This window comes from Equus caballus, chromosome 19 (assembly GCF_041296265.1).
Source record: "Equus caballus isolate H_3958 breed thoroughbred chromosome 19, TB-T2T, whole genome shotgun sequence".
Taxonomy (NCBI): Eukaryota; Metazoa; Chordata; class Mammalia; order Perissodactyla; family Equidae; genus Equus; species Equus caballus.
In genome coordinates this window covers 7,144,322-7,164,957 of record NC_091702.1, presented here as the reverse complement: position 1 = coordinate 7,164,957, position 20,636 = coordinate 7,144,322, and the positions used below count along the sequence as shown (strand labels likewise).

Genomic DNA, 20,636 nt, shown 5'->3' with positions numbered 1-20,636 from the left:
GTTAACATATGTTTATGTACGTAGACAACCCAGGAGATTTTAGTAACCAAAATGTATAATGAACGAGCCAATTTAGATCCAACAGAAACACACAATGAATAATTTTCTGTGTTATGGCTGTATACACCTAGAAAGGGAAATGAGACAAACATTACATTTACAAGAGCTGAAAAAACAACTCACAAGCCAGACACAGAAATAGATGTACTGCCTGATTTCACTTATGTGTGGAATCTAAAGTAGTCATACTCATAAAAGCAGAGTAGAGTGGTGGCTGGGTCTAGGGGGGTTGGCGGGAAATGGGGAGACGTGGGTCAAAGGGTACAAAGTTCCAGGGCTGTAGGATGAACACGTGCTGGTGATCTAATGCCCAGCATGGTGACTGCAGCTCACAATCCTGAATCGTGTCCTTGAAATTTGCTGAGAGTTAATCTTCAGTGTTCTCAGCACAAAAAAATCATAACTGTGTGAGGTGTGGATATGTTAATGAGCTTGATTCTGGTAATAATTTCGCAAAGTATACATATATCAAAACATCGCCTTGTAGTCTTTCTAGTGAAGACCACGTACCCAGAAGCTCCAGAAAAGAGGAGAGACTTATTCCACTATAAACATTAAAAGTTTAATTTTAGAAAGAGAAATATAAATCAATTTATTCTGATATTTCCACTTCAACATTAAGACTAAAGAGTTTGTTCTCAACTTCCTTAATTTTATATTCATCTCTCTTTTATGCTGAAATCTCAGATGCTAATTACATTAACATAATTATTTCTTTACTTTCTTCTACGATATATATCTTACAGTTTAAAAATAACAATTCCAGTATTATTACTAACAAATATGATTATTGAATGTCATTTACAATTTCTTTTGGATTCCTTTTGTCTTTGGGGTATCTCCTACCAGTTTTGTGCAATTACTGTGCCTTAAGAAACCTGGAATAATTCTCTCTGTTGCTCCTGCCAACAGCTGATTTATATTTAAGAGTCATTTGTTGTATTTTTTTTCATGTTTTAGGAATTTTTTGGTGTAATTTTTATAATTATGAAAATAATTCCAAAGTGAAAATGATGAAACACATTTGGAGAAGTCTAGCTTCCCCTCCTGACCCCCAACCACCTATTTCTTCTTCTTAGAGGTAGCCATTTTTATCAGGTCTTAGTTTCTACTTCCATTGTTTATTTTGAAAACATAAACAAGTAGTCATATCTGGTCTTATATTGCCCCTTTGTTTCGTGAAAAGTACCTCCTGTAACACTGTCCTGAACCTTGCTCGTTCCCGTCCTGGTGTGTCCTGGAGATCAGTCCGTAGCAGTATATGGAAACCTTCCTCATTTCCTTTGACAGCTGCATGGGGTTCCATTGCTCCAATTCACCATATTTTATCCAGGAAATCTTTTATGATGTGACTCTTGCTGGCAAAAGTTATTGCTGCTGGGTGTGTGGGAAAAAAGTACTCCGAAATAATAGGAAATATCTATTTTGGCCTCTGCTCCCAGTTCCTGGCACAGAGCTCCTGAAACCTTGTGCTCTCCTAAATGATGGAAGCACCAGTAGCATCTTCTGTTCTAGCATTTGTTCTTTGAGCCTGGGTCCTGACACAGAGCTCCTGAATCCTTTGTAATTTCCTGGGTGATAAGAGCATCCCTTGTTCTAACGAGGTGACTCTTCATGGGTTCCTGAATAACTTCAGGATCTGAGCTCATCACCAGAAAGGCCAAGGGGTGATTAGAAGTTTGGCACTTTCAGTCCTACCCGATCCTCCAGGAAGGGCAGAGGGTCAGGAAATGGAATTAGTGTCCATCAGACCTATGTGATGACGCCTCCATAAAAATCCCAGTAGTACAGGGTTTGGAGAGCTTCTGAGTTGGTGAACACGTTTACACACCAGGAGGGTGGCACATCCCAAACCCACGAGGACAGAAGCTCCTATGCTCAGGGCCCTTCCTGACCTCGCCCTATAAATGTCTTCATCTGGCTCTTTATCCACATCCTTTATTATGCCCTTTAATAAACCCGTAAATGTAAGTGTTCCCTGAGTTCTGTGAGCCATTCTAGCAAATTGTCACACCCAGGGAGGGGGTCATGTGTGCCCCAGTTGATAGCTGGTCAGTCCGAAGTGCAGGTGACAACCTGGCCCTTTTCAACTAGCGTCTGCAGTGGGGCCAGTCTCGTGGGACTGAGCCCTTAACTTGTGAGCTGTGGTGCCCACTCTAAGTAGTCAGCGTTAGAACGGAGTTGAATTGGGGAAGCCCAGCTGGGGTTGGAGGATGGCTTGGTGTGTGGAGCACTGCCGGGGTCCAGCCTCGGCAGAGTCCAGGTTCCCACGGGAGAGACGGCACCGGTGAAAACCTGAGGGAGGGGGAAATAAAGAGGACGTGAGACTTGGGTTGGTGTTAGCAAGTCCGCCTTTACTGTGCACAAGTGTTGTGTATATATTTTTCAGGATTAGTACAGAAATGGTTCTATGAATATTTTCAGAGACATAAGGAAGTAAAAAACGAGCACAAGAATATTTATTAGCATTCTATTCTATAGAGCATAAGGTTAATGGTAGTCTTCTCCGCAATTAACTAGTGTTTGTTGTCTCTAAGCTAAAGGAGATAGGTACCTAGACACCTGTTGTAATTCATGGCAAAGTTAAATCAAAGAGAGAAGGTCCAGGCCTCCAGACAGGACAGCAGTCCGTCTCGTTGCATCCTGGTGGAGCCATCCCTGCCTCCCTCAATCATTTACGCCACTAGTGTAGATGGTTAATGGGAGCAAAAGGCGACTCCAGGGTGTCTTATCCCCAGGGCTATCTGCATTCTCAGCGGGCAGTTAAACATCTTTACTTTTTCGTGCCCTTTAGGGGGTGGAAGCATTCCTTTGTCTTTTAGATTGTAGAGCTAACAGTCCCTTAAGCACACTGCCGGAGAAAGTATCATTTTGTTAGTAAAGTAAAGGGCTGAAAAGCTAAGCTAAACTATATATCTTCAGGAATAAAAAACAGAAATAAGTATAAACATAACCTTACTAGAAAGCGTGCATATAATTCAGAAAATATCAGGGGTGTCGGCCGGCCATTCTTCACCAAGGGGCATTCTTGCACCCCTCGGCCATTCTACTCATCAATCATTTATTATTTATTGCTTTTAGGAGAAAACCTCTATAACATTTTAACAGAAAGCAGAAGGTCCAGAATAATATGTAGATACTTCTTGATCATCCAATCAACCAACTTAGAAGGACGATGCATATATATATTTAGACAAAGAACTGGAGGGAGAAGGAAACATTAAGCAGACAGAGGCCATAAACCTAACTCGACATCTTATCTGGGCAGGATTCCTTTCCGATTGTCTCAAATGGGACTGTGTGCTCCTCCAATAATTAACTGAAAAATATCTTGAAAGTTACCTGCAGGTGGTCACATTCTCTTACTATATCTAATTTTCCCAGGAGGTAGTGCCTCCCAAGCAGCCACCCAAAGGAGTGAAAACTGGAGGTTAAGAAAGGAAAAGGAATGAAGGGCAATTAGAAGCAGCACAGGTTTCAGAACTATGTGAGGGGCTGGCCAGTTATTCTTCACCAAGGGGCGACCCTGCACCCCTCGGCGTTAATCGGCTGGACCCTGTCAAACAGCCGATCAAATGATGTAGCCACGGCTCCCAGCGGAGCACCCACACATCTGGCGTCAGGAGTGCTGTGTGGCAGTGGAGTGAGAGTCAGGAGGCACCCGGGAGGAAGAGTGTTTTTTCTGTGCAGGCACTCTCACACATTGATGGGAGAAATATTTAGTATTACAGCCATGGTAAGCAATCTGGTGAGAGGTATTGAAGATTTTAAAGATGTATATAATAACGTCTCATCTTTCCAAACAGTCAATGATCAAAAAAACGTAACTACTTTATGTGTCTATCTATCTATCCATCTGTCTGTCTAGGTGTATCTCTGTATGGGGAAAATAAAAAGATACGTATTAGGTTGTTGAGATGTGGGGCGGGGGTAGAAGTGGAGAAGACTTAGGGTAACCCAGAAAAAGCAAAAGAAAAAAAGGCTGTGGTTGATCAATAAAGCACGCGCATATTCACACTGGTGCATCTAGGAAAAACTGTGTGAATATACATGGAATATTTTAAAAATTATTTAGCAAATATAATGGGGGAAAAGTTGCCATTTAATATAGCAGTGTGAACTTTTAGGTTGCCTGGGAATGAGGTGGATGTAGAGGCCTGTGTGTAGAGAACTTTGCGTCTTACTGAGAAACATAAAGAAGGCTGGACAGAGGCATTGCGTGTTCCCAGGAGGAGACTCGATACTTCAACACTGTCTGCTCTCAAATTATTTTTCCCTGGATTGCAGCTCCCGTAGGATTCTTATGCTGCAATTTGGTGAAATATTCTGTATTTCATGAAAGAGAAACAGCCCATTTTGGGGGAGCACAACAGGCGCACAACAGTAAGCAGTACAGCATGGCAGTGGTGCAAGGCTGGGTGGTGGGTGGGTGACCAACTGTCCCAGTTTGCCCGGGACTGAGAGTGCCCAGGACCGGGGCTGCCAGCGCTAAAACTGATACAGTCCTGAGCACACTGGGGTGAGTGGTCGGCATAGCCGTGGGAAAGAGCGGGCAGCTCAGAAGAGCAAACGTTCACAGGGAACAGAGGATCACACATCAAGGGGCCAAGGAAGGACTCTGTAAGAGGTGGTGCTCAGAGGAATGGTAACTATTTGGAAAAGAGCAAATCAGACCCCCCTCATACCATATTCCAAAAGAAATCCCGTATGGTTTGGTGAATTAGATATACATAAAAAGTGAAAATGTGAAACAGTGTGAATTTCTATAGGTAAACATTTCTGCCATTCTGATATAGGGAAGAACGTTCTAAGAATAAATACAGCAGAAGATACCACAGAACAAAAGACTGATCCATTCGAATATAGAGTTTATTTTTCATATACATCAGGAAACAGCACACACAAATGAGAAAGGGAGATTATAAATTGGAAGGAGGATTTGCAAAAATGAATGCTAGGCAAAACCCACCTCAGCGAGAGGAGCCCAGGGAGCCCTGGCGGCTAACCGTGGGGTGCATCCTGGGTGGGACCCTGGGACGAGGGACTTAGGTGGGAACAAGGAAACAGAGTGACGTGTGGACTGTAGCTCGCAATAGCGCGTCAGTACTGGTTCACTACTACCGGCAAACGTACCATCCCACGGAAGGTGTTCACAGCGGGGAAACTGGGTGTGGGGCATGTGACAGCGCGCTCTACTATCTCCCAACTTTTCTGCAACTCCAGAGCTGTTCTAAAATCAAAGTTTATTAAACATATTCCTGATAAAACTGGCTAATATCTATACTATATAACTATATAAAACCTAATAGACAATATATGTAACATATATGCATATATACACACATAACATATACTGTAATGTATGACATAATGTAATATATAACTATACAACATAGAAATTAGAAAAATGAACATGTCTAAAGAAACATGGACAAAGCACATAAATAAGGAAATAAGTGGAGATGAGCAGCACTCGGGGCCTCTCGTGGTCAGCTTCACAGTCTGTGCGTACTCTGAGGCTGTTCAAACGTATGGAAGAAGAGTGTGGCATCAAGGGCGCAGGTTTTGCAGACACATCTCAATTCAAGTCGAAGCACCATCAGCAGCCGTGTGATTTGGGGCGAATCACTTCACATTCTTTCTAAGGCCCAGTCTCTCGTCTGTAAAATAATGCCAATAACACATGTAATCCATAGGGGTTTTGTGAAAATCAAATGGGATTATTCAAGTCTTTAGCACAGTGCCTGGCAGATAGCTTAGTAAATAGCAACTCACAATAATTTACCGATGAGAAAATGGGAGCAGAGAGAGGACCAGTAACTTACCCAAGGTCACACAGCTGGTGAGTCGTGAGCTGGGACTCAGACACAGAACGCTTGACTTCACATCCCACGTTCGTAACCACAACTCAAGTCTTCTTCGCTCTTATTGATGCAGTTCCGCTGCTGCTGCATAATGACCTGGGAAAATGCTCATGGGAAAACGCTGAGTAAAAAAAGTACATACAAAATTATATGTATTGTATCAATCTTATTTTCCCCTGAAATTTTTGTATGTGTACTAAACATGCATAGATGAAAGACTGGAAGGAAATAGGCCAACATATTAAAAGGATGATCTTTGAGTAAAGCGTTGAGCACATAGGAGATGCTGTGTTCTCGCTGTGATCACTTGTGCTGGTGTTCTGGTGACTCACCTAAGTGCCTTGGGTGTGAAGGCAGCTGTGTTCTTCCTGCTCAGGACTCACTTCCTGAGCTGAGCATTCGCATCGCACTCCATCTGTCTGGGAACACTCTCCCCATTGCTTCTGTGAAGGTGACTTTTTTCCCTTAGCTCTCTGTGTCTCTTTCCCTCTCTTTCCTATTTCTGTTTCTCTCTCTGTGCTGTGTTCTGTGTCCGTATTCCATTTCACCACTTTTCTCCTTAGCTGTGCTCAATCTGCGGTTTAACCTCTCCATTGAGTTTTTAACTTGAAAACGTTTTTCTTTTTAATTTCTGGAATTCTCTTTCACAACCACTTGGTCTTTTTCTAAAAACAAAAGTCTGTTCTTACTCCCTGTTTTCACTTACACCGTTAATCGTGTTAACACGGCCGTTTTAGCCTGTGGGTCAGATGATTCCACTGTCTGAAGGGCTGGTGTCGAATGCAGCTCCTGGTTCTCACAGGGGCTCGTGGTGGTGCTCTCGTGTGCTCTGTGAGTTTTTGTTGTGCATCGTGCTCGGGGCGGCTTTGCCTGTGTGGATCCTGTGGGAAAGATGACCCTCTAGAGCCGTCTTTGTTGCTTCTGCCTGGATTCGAGGGAGACCAACAGTGAGGGGTCCTTCATGCTGACTTTGACCTGGAGGATCACTGGACCTTGCAGGAGAGACACATCCTGAGGCCCAGGCCCGCGTGCAAGCAGGCTTGGAGCTCCGCGTCCTCATGGGGGACCTTTCCCTCCACCTCACCAGGCCGAGGCTGTCTCCACGCTCCTGAGCTGGTTCTTGTCTAGCTCGACCTCACTGAAGCTGTGGGCCTGTGAAGGCTCCAACTTTCCCCAGGGGTCTCGATTCCAACCCCGGCCGTACTGAGGTCCAAGGCTCTGTCTCCTGCCTCCACATGGCCACCAGAACCTGAGGACCTCACTAGGGAGATGACCAAGCTGCCGTGGCCCAGCCTCAGAGCTGCTGAACTCCACGTCTGCTAAATGCTCTGGGCGTGGACCCCTAGGAGTTTCTTCAATTACCTGCAAACTCAGCTTTACTTAAAGAGGCTGACGTTTTTTAGTCCTTATTTCTAAGTGTGTCACTCTGTGGGAGGAGTTTCAGGTGATTTTGGCCCCCATGTTACTGGAAATGGACCCCAAAGATTATTTTTAAGGGAAAATAGTCTTAGGGTGTCAGGCAACATTGGCCTAGAAATTGTTTTCTTTTAGAAGGCCATCCTGTTTCTTTCATAGGAGAATGTCAGTGGATTTTTTTCTGCTCTATTTCTTCATCTTTAAATAGTTTTGCTTGCCTAAAAACGAAAACAAAACTGTCAGCCTTCCGGTTACCTGTGCTCTGCTGTGTCCTGTTTCGTTTTTTCATCCTAATCCCGGCACATTTGGCAAGAAGCCAGGTTTCTTGCCAGCTTCTTGCAAAGGACTCTAGTGAGGGTGAGGACAGGGATGCATCTCACATCTGTGCTTATAGATACACTATGAATGGGTCTATTTTTCTTTCTTTTTTGCCAAGGAAGAGTCACCCTAATCCAACATCTGTTGCCAATCTTCCTCTTTTTGCTTGAGGCATGTTAGCCCTGAGCTGACTTCTGTGCCAGTCTTCCTCTATTTCGTGTGTGGGTCACCCCCACAGCATGGCTGACGAGTGGTGTGCGTCTCCACCCAGGATCCAAACCCCTGAACCTGGGCTGCTGAATCAGAGCACGTGGAAGTTCAACCACTCGGCCACGGGTCAGGCCCTGTGAGTCGTTTATAAAATGAGGAAAATGACCAGAGTAATGATTCCAAACTTTTTTGATGAGCCCTGCTACAAACGTAAAAGCTGTTTGGCATGCTTCTTAGAAAGGAGAGTGTAATTAATTTACTTTCATGCCTTTCAGAAACAATCGTGTACTGTGATGCAGACACAGAGCAGGTTGTAAGTGGTTGGTCATCCCCGTGTTTTCCTCTTGCTTCTCTGCCTTAGTCGTCGACAGGTAGCCTGTCTCCCTCGGAATGACGTTGTGCAGTGAACATCGATCTTGTCCTTGCGTCTTGTCCTTTCCGTCCTGGGCACTGGTGTGGTCACATCTTTCTAAAGCCCCTCCTTATGATTCCCTAGAGCTTCCCCATGGCCTTCAGAACCACATCCAAACTCCTTAGCACAGCGTCACTGAATAGTCCGTGTCTAGCTTGCGATTCTCATCTCCAGAGATTCTCCAACGTCTGCCTTGCATTGAAGTTGCACCAGATTCCTAGGACTTCCACCAAAGTCTACACTTTCTTAGGATAAGCTTCTGGTTGTTTTTTGTTTTGATGAGGAAGATTGGCCCTGAGCTAACATCTCTTGCCAATCTTCCTCTTTGTCTTTAAGAAGATTGTCCCTGAGCTGACGTCTGTGCCAATGTTCTTCTATTTTGATGTGGGATGCTGTGATGACTGGTGTGGAGGTCCACGCCTGGGATCCGAACCTGCAAATCCCAGGCCGCCAAAGCAAACACATGAACTTAAGCACTACAGCATCGGCGCGGCCCCAGCTTCTGTTCTTTGTTCTGTTTTGTTTATTGTTTTTACTGAGAAGATTGGCCCCGAGCTAACATCTGTTGTCAATCTTCCTCTTTTTGCTTGAGGAAGGTTGTCGCTGAGCTAACACCTGTGCCAGTCTTCCTCTATTTTGTCTGTGGGACAGTGCCACAGCATGGCCAGATGAGCAGTGAGCAGGTCCAGAGCAGGGATCCGAACCTACGAACCCTGGGCTGCCAAAGAGGAGCCCACGAATGTAACCACTGCGCCACTGGGCTGACCCCACGGTCTTTCTTATAGCTGGTAGGAACATTATCGCGCAGAAACAGTATTTAAGCACTGTCTTATTGAGAGACACGTGGGTTGTTTCCAGTCCCTTTGTGTGAGAAGCAATGCTGTCAGTCACCTTGTTTCTATGTCATTTTGCACACGTGAGGATATCTGGAGGGTGAATTCCTGGAAGTCAGATTTCTGGAATGGAAGGTTGGTGCATCTAGTGTGGTGGATATTGCTGGACAGCTGTCCGTGGAGGTGATGCCAGTCTACACACCAGCAGGAGTGTAAGAGAGCACGTGTTTCCTCACACGCACACACACAGAATGTGGCCGGACTCCTGCTTTGCCAGTCTAAGGGGTGAGGGACATCTCGTGGTAGGGTTTTAAAGTTCTCTTCAGTAGGAACACCTCACATGTTCGAGAGCCATCCATATTCCCATTTCTCTGCACTGCCTCGTTATATCCGTTGCCCGTTTGTCTACTGAATGAGTGGTCTTTTGTTATTGCTTTGCAGGAGCCCTTTATATACTAAGGAAATTGGTCCTTTGTAGGGAAGTTTCAGTTACTTGTTCCCCAAGTGTTGTCTTTCTTTTAAACCTTGCTCATGGAAGTGTTTGCTGTTTGAGATTTTTTATGTAGACAGAATGAACACGCTTTTATTTTATGGCTTCGGAGCTTTGTGTGAAGTGGGGAAGCTGGATGAGAGCCCACTCGGGAATAAGGCCCAGGGGGATCGTAGTAATCGCCATATCACTGAGGATGGTAATGTGAATCAGAGGTGCCTCTTAGGAATTTATACAGCTCCATGACCTTCGCAATTCCCCAGATTTATTCTTTGTGTTGTCTTCTGTCTGTCTCCCCAGAGTGAGTCAAAGCAAAACCCTCACCGTGCAGAGGGCCCTTGTGCTTGTCTTGAACAGGAGAATGGAGCACAGGGGGAACAAGAGTCAATCTGATGGGACGAAGAATCCCAGCGTGGGAGCAGTTTTCAGAAAAGAGAGCATCCTGGACCTGCCTGAGGGAAGGACAAGGAAGAAAGTGCTAGAGAAATGGGGATGGGCACTTTCCACCTGGTGGGACATCCTGCCACACAGCGATGATGCAGGACAGCTGCTCAGAACCAGCGCCAGGCAGTGCTGATAAGGTCCCTGTGTAGTGAGAAGGCGCCTCTACAATAGCTTGACCACATGGTACTTCTAATTTGAATGACACTGCTTGAGGATACAGGTCAGTCACGTTAGGAAGCAGATGGCCTGAGTCTGAAGCAGTTGACTAAAGGTCTGAAGCCCAGTTAACAAGTGCTGCTGAGTCCCTGACCCCACTCCGTCCTTCTCGTTCCTTTTTGTCTTTCTACTCCTTCCTCCTTTCTTCATCAAAGTCCAGTGTTCAAAGCCAAATGATATCTTAGCCTTGTTTCTCATGGCTTGTTTCTCAATTTTTCTGTTAAAACTCATAGAACATTGCGTTTGTGAGTAATCTTTTAAGTGTTTCTGACTGTAGGTGTGTGCTTATGGTCCTTGAATCAGCAGGTGGCAATAAACCATTCCCGGGGTCCCCCAGACACTGGAGCTCTGGACCTGGGATACCCATTTGCATCGCTTCCACTCCGCAGCCCGTTCAACACCAGCAGGTCTGTCATCTTCCTCTCTTCCTGGTCACTTGTGCGCCCTTTGAAGCCCAAGGCTTCCTCTCATTGGCACGTGACTCTCCATCTGACCTCCTTTCCTAGCATCGCATTGATTCCCTCTCCACTTGACTGCAGACTTCTTTCTCACAGCTCCCCCACGAGCTCCTCTGTCCCCTCCTGCCCGGCCCCACTGCCACCCTCTGAGTTCAGTCCTCCTCGGTCTCCTGCCTGGACTGGAGAAGTACCCTAACCACTGTCCTCTGCCTCAGTCCAACTCCCATGTGGCTGCTGCAGTGACATTTCTAAGTGCTCATGGGAGGGTCAAGGGAGCTCTTCCTTCTAAGCAGCTCTATCTTGTTTGCAAGTTTCAAAACAGGCATGTAGCACTTTTATCACTAAAAAGTACAAATATTACTATATTACCCTATTATTTAAATCATCCAATAGCTTTCCATTGATTGCAGGAGGAAACTAAATTCTCAATGTTATATGCTCCGTTAGCTCTGCCACTTCCTCAGTCTGTCAGCTTCCTGAAGTGCCTTCTTGGTTTTCTCTTGTTCTCCCAGACAGAGACTCTGCCAGGGTTCTCAGAGATGCTCTGTTCCGGTTAACAACAAATAGCAGCTACCATGAGGCCTCACCAGTGAGCCCAGTGCCTTCCATGGGATCTCATTTTTCAACCCTGTAAGGTAGGCGTGACCATCTCAGTTTTCAGATAAAGAAACTGAGGATCACAGAGGTGAAGTGACGTCTCTGTGGTCACACAGGTGTTGGCAGAGTCGGGATGTGAACCCAGTTCGGCCTAACTCTAAGACTTCTGCTCTTCGCGCTCTCCCGAATGAGATGTTCCAGTCATTGCGGGCCTGCCTCTTAGAGAAGTGCTCCTTCCTATCTTGACACACCTTAGGAGGCAGTTTACCATGGGAGTTCAGACCATGAGCTCTGGAGTCAACCTGCCTGGGTTCCAATCCTGTCCCTGACACCTAATAGGTGCGTAACCTAGAAGAAGTGAATTTCTCTGAGCCTCAGCTCCTCCAGCTGTGAAACGGTGTGGTAGCAATAGTTCCTCCTGCATAGAATTGTAGTTTTTAGAAAGGTGATCCCTTGGAAACACATAGAACAAGGTGTGGCAGATAACATACATCCCCTCAATAAGCACAGCTCTTATCATCACTATATTGCAGACTCATCTCCAAATTCTGTTGGCCCTTTTCTTCATCTAGAGTTCCCGATCAGTACATCGGAATCCCGGTTTGCTGTATGCTAATTGTCCCTTGTATGCATTCCTGTGTAGCAGAAAGTACCGTAATTATATTGTGTAGGCTTTGCTGTTCTGAGTGATTTTTGCAAAATGGAGCTTTAGATACACAACACGAACTTTGCTTGTTCGTACATTAAATGATGAACGGCTCAGGTGCTGCTCGCTCGTTCAGCTGTTACAGATTGTAAAGATTCAGTGGTCTCATTGCTTTAGCATTTTTTGTAAAAGTACTAACAATAGTAATTCCATGCTTTTATCGCAGGGTTCATCTTTCTGGCCCCGTGTGTAGTGATCAGTCCCAGTCGCTTGTGTTCATCGTGGGACCTGGAGATGCCACAGTGACCTCCCGGTGTCTGTCCACACCCACTCCTCTGTTGCTCACCTTCTGTGTCCGGCATCCAGTTTGGGCGTTGACTTGAAGCAGCTTTTTGAGGGAAGCCAATCATGAACGCAGCCCTGGGCTGGAACCCTGGGTTTGCCTGTGACTTGTGTGAGCTTGATTCAAATGCACAGTCTGAGCAAGGCCTTGGGTGTTATCTGTCCCTCTGCAGTCATTCCCATGTCATCTTTCCTTCTCCCTACTGCTGTCATGACCTGCTCTGCCGTTGTTTTCAAGGAATGGCAGCTTATGGCCCTCCACAACTTTAGTGGTACCACCTGTGGTTTCCTTTCCGTCATTCTTGGATGTTTTTTCTCCGTACCTTTTGAGATGCCCCTTGTAGTCCATACCTGTTGCCCTTTGACTTGAGATCAGTACATCTAAAGAATTCTCTTCCTCCTGCATGGAATGAAAAGGAAGGTTGGCAGGTTTTTCTCCATCACCTTTTTTGAGTCTGGAAGATGCCCATAGAAATGAGGCTTGAGGAGAGTATGAAGAGTCTTAAGGAAAGCAGTATTTGGGTGGTCTTTGGAATAACATCTCCCTAGGCCAAGATTTTTCATGAAGGTATTGACATGAGGGAAAATGGGCTTAAAGAAATAAGGAGCATCAACTGCTTTCCACGTAAAGGCTATTTTACATGGAGTTCATGGCCTTGTTATGTTTTTTAATTCAAGCTCCTTATAGAGATCTGTTTTTTACCATCAATAAATATGAGGATCTTGCTTGATTGCCTTGTGTCTCTCATCCCTCGTGTTCTCTCATGGATTCATGGGCGGGGGCCTGAGGGACTGTCTTTTTGATAACTTCCTTTTTGAGAGTTTTCATGATTTATGTGTAGAAATGCCATTGAGTTTTGTGTGCCATCTTTGTATCCTGCTAGTTTGCTGAATTCATTTATTAGGTTGAGTAGATTTTCAGTGGTCTCTATAGAATTTTCTCTGTATAAGAGTATATCATCTGCAAACAGTGATAGTCTTACTTCTTCCTTTCCAATTTGGATGGCTTTTATTTCTTTTTCTTGCCTAAATGCTCTGGTCAGCACTTCCAGTACTATGTTGAATGAAAGTGATGAGATCACACATCTTTGCCTTATTCCTGATCTGACAGGAAAAGCTTTCAGTCTTTCAGCATTGAGTATTTTGTTCACTGCGGCTTTTTCCTATATGGCTTTTAATATGTGGAGGTCATTTTCTTCTATTTCTATGTGTAGAATGGTGTTATCATGAAAGGGTGTTGTATTTTGTCTAGTGCTTTTCTGCATCGATGGAGATGATAATGTTTTTTCTTCCCTTCCTTTTTGTGATTGGCCTGTTGCATTGATGGATTTTTGTATGTTGAACCATCCTTGCATTCCAGGAACAAATCTCTCTTGGTCACATCGTATACTCTTAATGTGCTGGTGAATTTTGTTTGGAAATAGTTTGTGGAGGATTTTGCAACTCTAGTCGTCAGAGGTAATGGTCTGCAAATTTATTTTCTTTAGTTGTCCCTGTCTGGTGTTGCTATCAGGGTAATGCTGGCCTCAGAAAATGAGTGTGGAACTATTCTCTTTCTTTCACTTCTTTGACGAGTGTAAGGAGGTTTGTTGTTAATATTTCCTTATAAGTTTGGTGGAATTCACCAGTACGTTATCTACTCCTAAGTTTTCATTTGTTCGGAGAATTTTTTCAGATTTATTCAGATGTTAGTGACGTAAAACATATGTCAGTTTAAGGTGTGAAAGACGATGATTTGATACAGGTATGTGTTGAGAAATGATTGCCCCAATAAGGTGAGTTAGCAGCTCTATTCCATCACATAATTAGCTTTTTTTTTTCTAGTGATAACTTTTAAGATTTACTGTCTTATAATCTTCCAATTATGTAATACAGTATTGTTAATTATGGTCACCATGCTGTACATTAGATCCCCAGAGCTTACTCATTTTATAGCCGGAGGTTTGTACACTTTGACCCACATGTCCCCATTTCCCCCACCCTGCAGACCCTAGCAAACACTATTCTCCTGTCTATTTCACTGAGTTCAGTTTTTTTAGATTCCATGTAAGTGAGAACATGTAGTATTTTTCTTTGTCTGTCTGACTTATTTCACTTAGCATAATGCCCTCAAGGTCCATTCATGTTGTTGCAAAAGGCCAGATTTCATTGTTTTCTATGGCTGAATAATATTGCATTCTATATTATATTTGTAGTTACATATCTATATATCACATTTTCTTTACATATTTATCCATTGGTGTGCACTTGGATCATTTCCATGTCCTGGCTCTGTGAATAATGCTGAAATGAAGATGGGGATGCAGACATTTCCTCAACTTATTGATTTCAGTTCCTTTGGATATACACCCATGAATGGAACTGTTTGATCCTAGAGTAGTTCTGTTTTTATTTCTTTGAGAAGATTCCCCACTACTTTCCACTGTGGCTATACCCATTTACCTTCATGCCATCAGTGCACAGGGTTCCTTTTTCTGTGCAGCGTCACCAGTGCTTTCTGTCTGTCGTCTTCTGGATAACCAATTTGGTAGGTGTGAGGTGATAGCTCATTACAGTTTTGATTGCATTTCCCCAATGGTTAGTGATTATGAGCATCTTTTCATGTACCTGTTGGCCATTTTTATGTCTTCTTTGGAAAAGTATTCAAGTCCTTTGACCATTTGTAAATCATACTTTTGGTTTCTTTGCTCTTGACGTGTAAGAATTCCGTATATATTGTGGATATTAACCCCCTTTTTTTGGCTGATTGTTTCTTTTGCTGTGAGGAAACTTTATGGATTGATGTAATCCCACTTGCTAAGTTCTGCTTTTGTTGCTTGAACTTTCGGTGTTCCATCCAAATAATCATGGCCAAGACCAATTTCAAGGGGCTTTTCCCCTATGTTTTCTTGTAGTAGTGGTACCGTTATGGGTTTTACATTTAGGTCTTTAATTCCTTTAGAGATAATTTTTTAGAGTGGTGTGAAATTGGGGTCCAATTTCATTCTGCATGTGCTTACCCAGTTTTCCCTACACCAATTATTGTAGAGACTTTCCTTTCTACCTTGAATCTTCTTACCTCAGATGTGAACTGTTTGCTGAGTGTATGTGTGTGGTTTTACTTCTGGGCTCCTGATTCTGTTGTGTGGGTCTATGTGTTTATTTTTAAACCTGTACCTTACCATTTTTATTACCATATCCTTGTAATAAAGTTTGAAATCAGGAATTGTGATGTCTCCAGCTTTGATTTTCTTTCTTGGCATTGCTTTGGTTATTTGAGGTCTTTTGTGGGTCCATAAGAATGTTAGGATTGTTTTTCCTGTTTCTGTTAACAATACCCTGGGAATTTTAATGGGAATTGCGTTGAATCTTGAGATGGCATTGGATAGCATTGGGTGGTAGTTTTAACACCATTAATTCCTTCTGATCCGTGAACGTAGGATGTCTGTCCATTTCTTTGTGTCTTCTTCAATTTGTTTCATCACTGTCTTATAGCTGGCAGTGTATAGATGGTTCACCTTCTTGGTTAAATTTATTCTTAAGCATTTCATTGTTTGTGATGCTTTTGTAGACAGGATTGTTTCATTCATATCTTTTTTAGATGGCTCATTGCTAGCGTGCAGAAACGCCACTGATTTGTGTATTTGTATCCTGAAGCTTCACTAAATTCATTTATTAGTTCTAACAGTTTAGGGGAAAGTCTTTAGGACTTTCTCTAAATAAGATCATACCGTCTGCAAACAGAGGTACTTATATTTCTTTCTTTGAGGTTCGGATGCGTTTTATTCCTTTCTCTTGCCAAATTTCTCTGATTAAGCCTTCCTAAGTCTTGTTGAGAGTGGGCACCCTTGGCTTGCTCTCGATCTTTTGCAAGAAAGCTTTCAGCCTTTCACTGTTCAGTATGCTCTTACATGTGTGTTTGTCGTGTACACCTTCTATTAAGTTTGTGTATGTTCCTCCAATAATCAATGTATTGATAGTTTTTATCTTGAAGGGGTGCTGGATCTTGTCAAATGCTTTTTCTACATCTGCTGAGTTAATTTTCTGATTTTCACCTTCATTCGATTAGTGTGGCATGTCACATTTATTGATTTGCAAATGTTGGACTTGATCATGTTGTATGATCCTTTTTTGAGTTCTGATAGTTTTATTATAATCTGCCTTGGAGAAGATGATTTGAGTCTGAAATGTTGGGGTGACGTATTAGCTTCCTGAACGTGGATGTCTAAATCTCTCTCCAGATTTGGGAACTTGTCAGCGATTATTTTTGTTAATCAACTTTGTTTTCCGTTCTCCCTCTCTTTTCCTCTGGTGATCCAATAATGCACAGCTGTTTTGGTTATGGGATCCCATAATTTACATCGGCTTTCCTCACCCCATTCATGCTTTTTCTTCTTGCTCCTTTGACTGGATGATTTCAAACATCATGTTTTCTTCTTCACTACTTATGGCTTCTACCTTGTTGAATCTGATTTTGAAGCTGTTTATGGAATTTTTCAGTGCAGTCTTTGTGTCTTTAACTCTAGTATTGCTGTTTGTTTTGCCTTAATGATTTCTATTTCTGTGCTGATCATCTCATTTGTTCTTGCACGATTTTCCTAACTTCCGTTAGTAGGGATCTGAATTCAAGAGCTGACTGAATTTTTCAAGAGCAGTGTTCTGAAGCGTTGGTCAGATAGTTCTTATATCCCCTTTTCTTCTTCAGACATTGGAGTTTTATAATTCTCTTTGGTGGTGTTATGGGTCTTTGATTATTCACGATCTTTGTGGCGTTGCTGTGAGGTCAGAAAATTTGAGGAAGTGGGTGCCTCTCCCAGGCTTTACTGACGGGCTTGGGCACAGTGAGCCCATCTTGGGGTTCCATGTGGGCCATCTGGTGGGGTCCCGGGGCAGGCTTGCTGCTGGAGTCCTTGGGCAGCCCGGTGCTGGGGTGAGTGGAAAGCTTGGTGCATGTCATCCAGTCTGGTCCTGGGCACAGCTGGGACCTGAGTTGGTGAGTACCAGCCCTGGAGCATGGGTTTGCACGTGGTGATTGAGAACCGGGGGCGGCAGGAGTCATCTGGGGCCATGGGAGTTGGTTGGTGCTGAGGTGAGCTGGGAGTCTTTGTTCACGGGAGTCTGACAGAGCCAGGTGTCATGAGAGACAGCATGTGCTGGAGTGGGTCAGAAGTCTGGGATCCTGGGAGCCAGCTGGGAGCCAGGAGCTATGGGATCAGCCAGGGGTCGCAGGAGCCAGCAGGTGCTGTTTTAAGGTGGAAGCCTGGGTTCCTGGGAAGCTGTTGGTACCTGGTGCCGTGGGAGCTGTCGGGGACCACCTGAGTCAGCAAGCACATGTGTTAGTTGGGGACCTGGTTGTGGAGGGGCCTGCCAGGAGCCTGTTTCCCTGGGAGCTGCCTGGGGCTGCTGGACCTGTAAGGTGCCCTGGTGAGACATGGGCCTGAGTTCCCAGGAGCCCATCGGGAGCCTGGCGCCCTGGGATCTGCCTGGGGTCGCTGGAGTCAGTAAATGCTGAAGTGAGCTGGGGTCCTGGTTTGTCAGAACCCACTGGGAGCCCTGCCATGGAAGCTGCCTGAGGCCACGGGAGAAAGCAGGCACTGCGTCAGCCACAGTGTGGATCCTCCACTACCCACCAGGAGCCTGGTCCCAGGGACAAAACTTGGGGTCACGGGAGCCACCTCGGGCTGCTGAAGATGGCAGGCACTAGGCTGAGATGGGGGCCTGGGTTTCTGGAGCCTGCTGAGTCCCTGGTGCCAAGGACTCTGCTTGAGGCCACTAGAGCTGGCGTGCGCCAGGGTGAGCCAGGGGCCTGCGTCTGCAGGAGCATGCAGGGCGCCAGCAGGTGCATAGGAGTCAGCCTGCTGCTGGGCAGGCCGGCTCTGCGTCTGCGATGAAGTCGGGCCCTCCCTCTCCTCCTTGTGGGAGATTTGTGATCACTGACTCAGCCTCCTTCTCTGTCACTGGTCTCTTCAGTTGTCTGTTTCCTCATGGGTGAGACTGGGTAGGTTGCTTCTAGGAACTTACTCAGTCTGCTGGGTCACCCATTGTGTTAGTGAGCCAGAGCTCAGAAGCATCTCTATGATCTTTTTATTTCTGAAGCATCAGTTGTAAGACCTGCTCTTTCAATTCTCATTTACTTTACTTGCTTCTTCTCTCTTTTCTGAGGCATTCTATCTTCTAAGCATTGGTCCATTTTCTTTTTTCAAAACATTAGCTCGTCCTTTTGATCTTTTGCCTTCCTCCTCTATTTCCTTTTTTCTGTTCTCACCTTTGTGACTTCCATCTCTCTGCTAACTTTGGGTTCAGTTTTCCCTTTTTCTAGTGCTGTGTGTTGTCAGTTAGGTTGTTAATTTGAGATCGTTCTTTAAGATGTTACAAGTTAATCACTGTAAACTTCCCTCTTAGTATTATTTTTGCTGCATCCCGTAGTTTTGTTGTGTTTTTAATTCTTTTTGTCTTGAGCTATATTTAAATTTCCCTCTTGATTTCCTCCTTGACCTAATGTCTGTGTAAGAGGCTGCTGTTTAATTTCCATCTCTCAGGAATGATGCAGGTTTCCTTGCGATATTGATTTCTAGTTTCATGCCATTGTGTTCAGGACAGATACTTGGTATAATTTCAGTCGTCTTAATTTTGTTAAGATTTGTTTTGTGACCTCAAACATGATCTCTTCTGGAAAATATTCTGTGTGCTCTTGAGAAGAATGTGTATTCTGCTGCTCTTCAATACAATGTCCTTAGTATTTAATGTCATTTATTTCTGCCATTTCCTTAGTTTCTGTCTGGATGTTCTATCCATTGTTGAAAGTGGGGTCTTGAATTCTCCGACTTTCAACTTGTATAATGTAGTCTTCAGAATACATAAATATCTCTTAGAAGTCAGTAATAAAAGAGAAATAAAACAATTAAAATAGGCAAACGGTTGGAATAGACATTTCTCCAGAAGATATCCAGATGGCCCATAAGCACAAGAGAGATGCTCGATGTCATTCATGATTAGGGAAACGGAAATTCAAACCACAATGTGCTACTGTTTCGAACTCAGTATGTAGGCTGTATTCAACATTAAGGAAAATCACAAGTGTTGGTAAAGATGAGGAGCAAGGGGAGCCCTCATACATCACTGGTGAGAATGTAAAATGATGCAGCCACTGTAGAGAATAGCCTTGCGTTTCTTAAGATCTTCGAGCAATCAGTACCATTGAGCTGGATAGTCCATTGTGAGGCAGCTCCAAAAGAACATGGAAAACATATGGTCACTCACAGGAAAACCTGTCCATGGACATTCAAAGCAGCAGTATTCACAGTAGTCCAAAAGTGAAAGAAACCCAACTTTCTACCAAATTATGAACACATAAAGCAAATGTGGCATATTGATACTATGGGATATAACACAGCCCTAAAAAGGAAGAAAGCACTGCGACGTGCTCAGCCCTGGATGATCCTTAAAAAAAGTGTCTAATTGAAGTGGTACACAAAGCCACAGGTTCTTTGATTCCATTTGAATGAAATGTCCAGAATACCAAATCCGCAGGGAGAGGAAACAGATGAGGTGCTTCCATGGCCTTGGGTTAGGGCAAAGCACAGAGGGAGTGAGTGTGGTTTCTTTTCAAGGTATTAAAACTGTTCTGGAATTAGATAGTAGTGATAGCCACACAACATTCTCATTGTCCTAAACGTCACTGACTTGTGTACTTTCAAATACTTAAAATGGTGTATTTTATGTTGAGCAGATTTTCTTCAGTGAAAATTTGAAATTAGGGTAATTCATGCAGCTATTAGGGGTAAGGCACGGTGTAGCCCTGAGAGTAAACATCTGATTAGGGTCTAGTAGCAAGTACGAAAATCACACAAGCAACAGTCTGAGATCCAGTCCATAGTCATGGTCTCCACCTTGAAAAGACCAGCCAAGAAAATAGGTCAGTGGTCTTGGGGGCCCTGGGAATCTGTTCAGAGATCTCGGTTATACTCGACAATATTCTCACCTCTTGGACCCTCTGGTGTAGGTAGGTTTGAACTTGTCAGTTGTTGATGTCCATGCAGGTGGTAGACCATGGGAGGGCCCCGACCCCTCCTTCCTTGGCCAGTAGAGATAGTCTGAGGCCAGGTGGTTTCCTAAAACCATTTGGCAGAGACTTAGACGACTGTCCTACAAGGAGTAGAATAGAGTCTCATGGAGCTGCTGTCCGTGTTGGGTTGTTTGTCCACACTTCTGGGTGGCCTCAGTTACCTGCTTTTCTGTGGCTAGGGCCACTCCTCTATGCCAGTCCAGTCATCCTAGTAGAACAGACATATCTCTTTGGGTCGGTGGTAGCCTGTCAGGGCAGGAAACCCAGGGACTCCTGGTCTGTGGGG

The 20,636-nt window shown here is 44.2% G+C and overlaps 1 protein-coding gene across 11 annotated transcripts in view; it reads left to right on the top strand.

Annotated features, from left to right (window-relative positions):
* Window positions 1–20,636, top strand: part of LOC111772027 (protein phosphatase 1L-like) — a 63,074-nt gene that overhangs the window by 40,637 nt on the left and 1,801 nt on the right. The window contains exons 2-4 of one of the 11 annotated variants that reach the window (XR_011428962.1): window positions 9,961–10,267; window positions 11,234–11,356; window positions 11,435–11,657. The exons of 3 other annotated variants lie outside the window; for them this stretch is intronic. Coding sequence is in view for 1 of the 8 variants with exons in the window: in XM_070243098.1 (XP_070099199.1) it covers window positions 9,904–9,996 (93 nt within the window). In the remaining 7 variants the exon portion in view is untranslated. Of the gene's footprint in view, window positions 1–9,903; window positions 10,268–11,233; window positions 11,362–11,434; window positions 11,658–20,636 lie in introns of those variants that run through there. 7 more of the 11 variants (XR_011428961.1, XR_011428960.1, XR_011428959.1 and 4 more) reach the window with 7 other exon arrangements.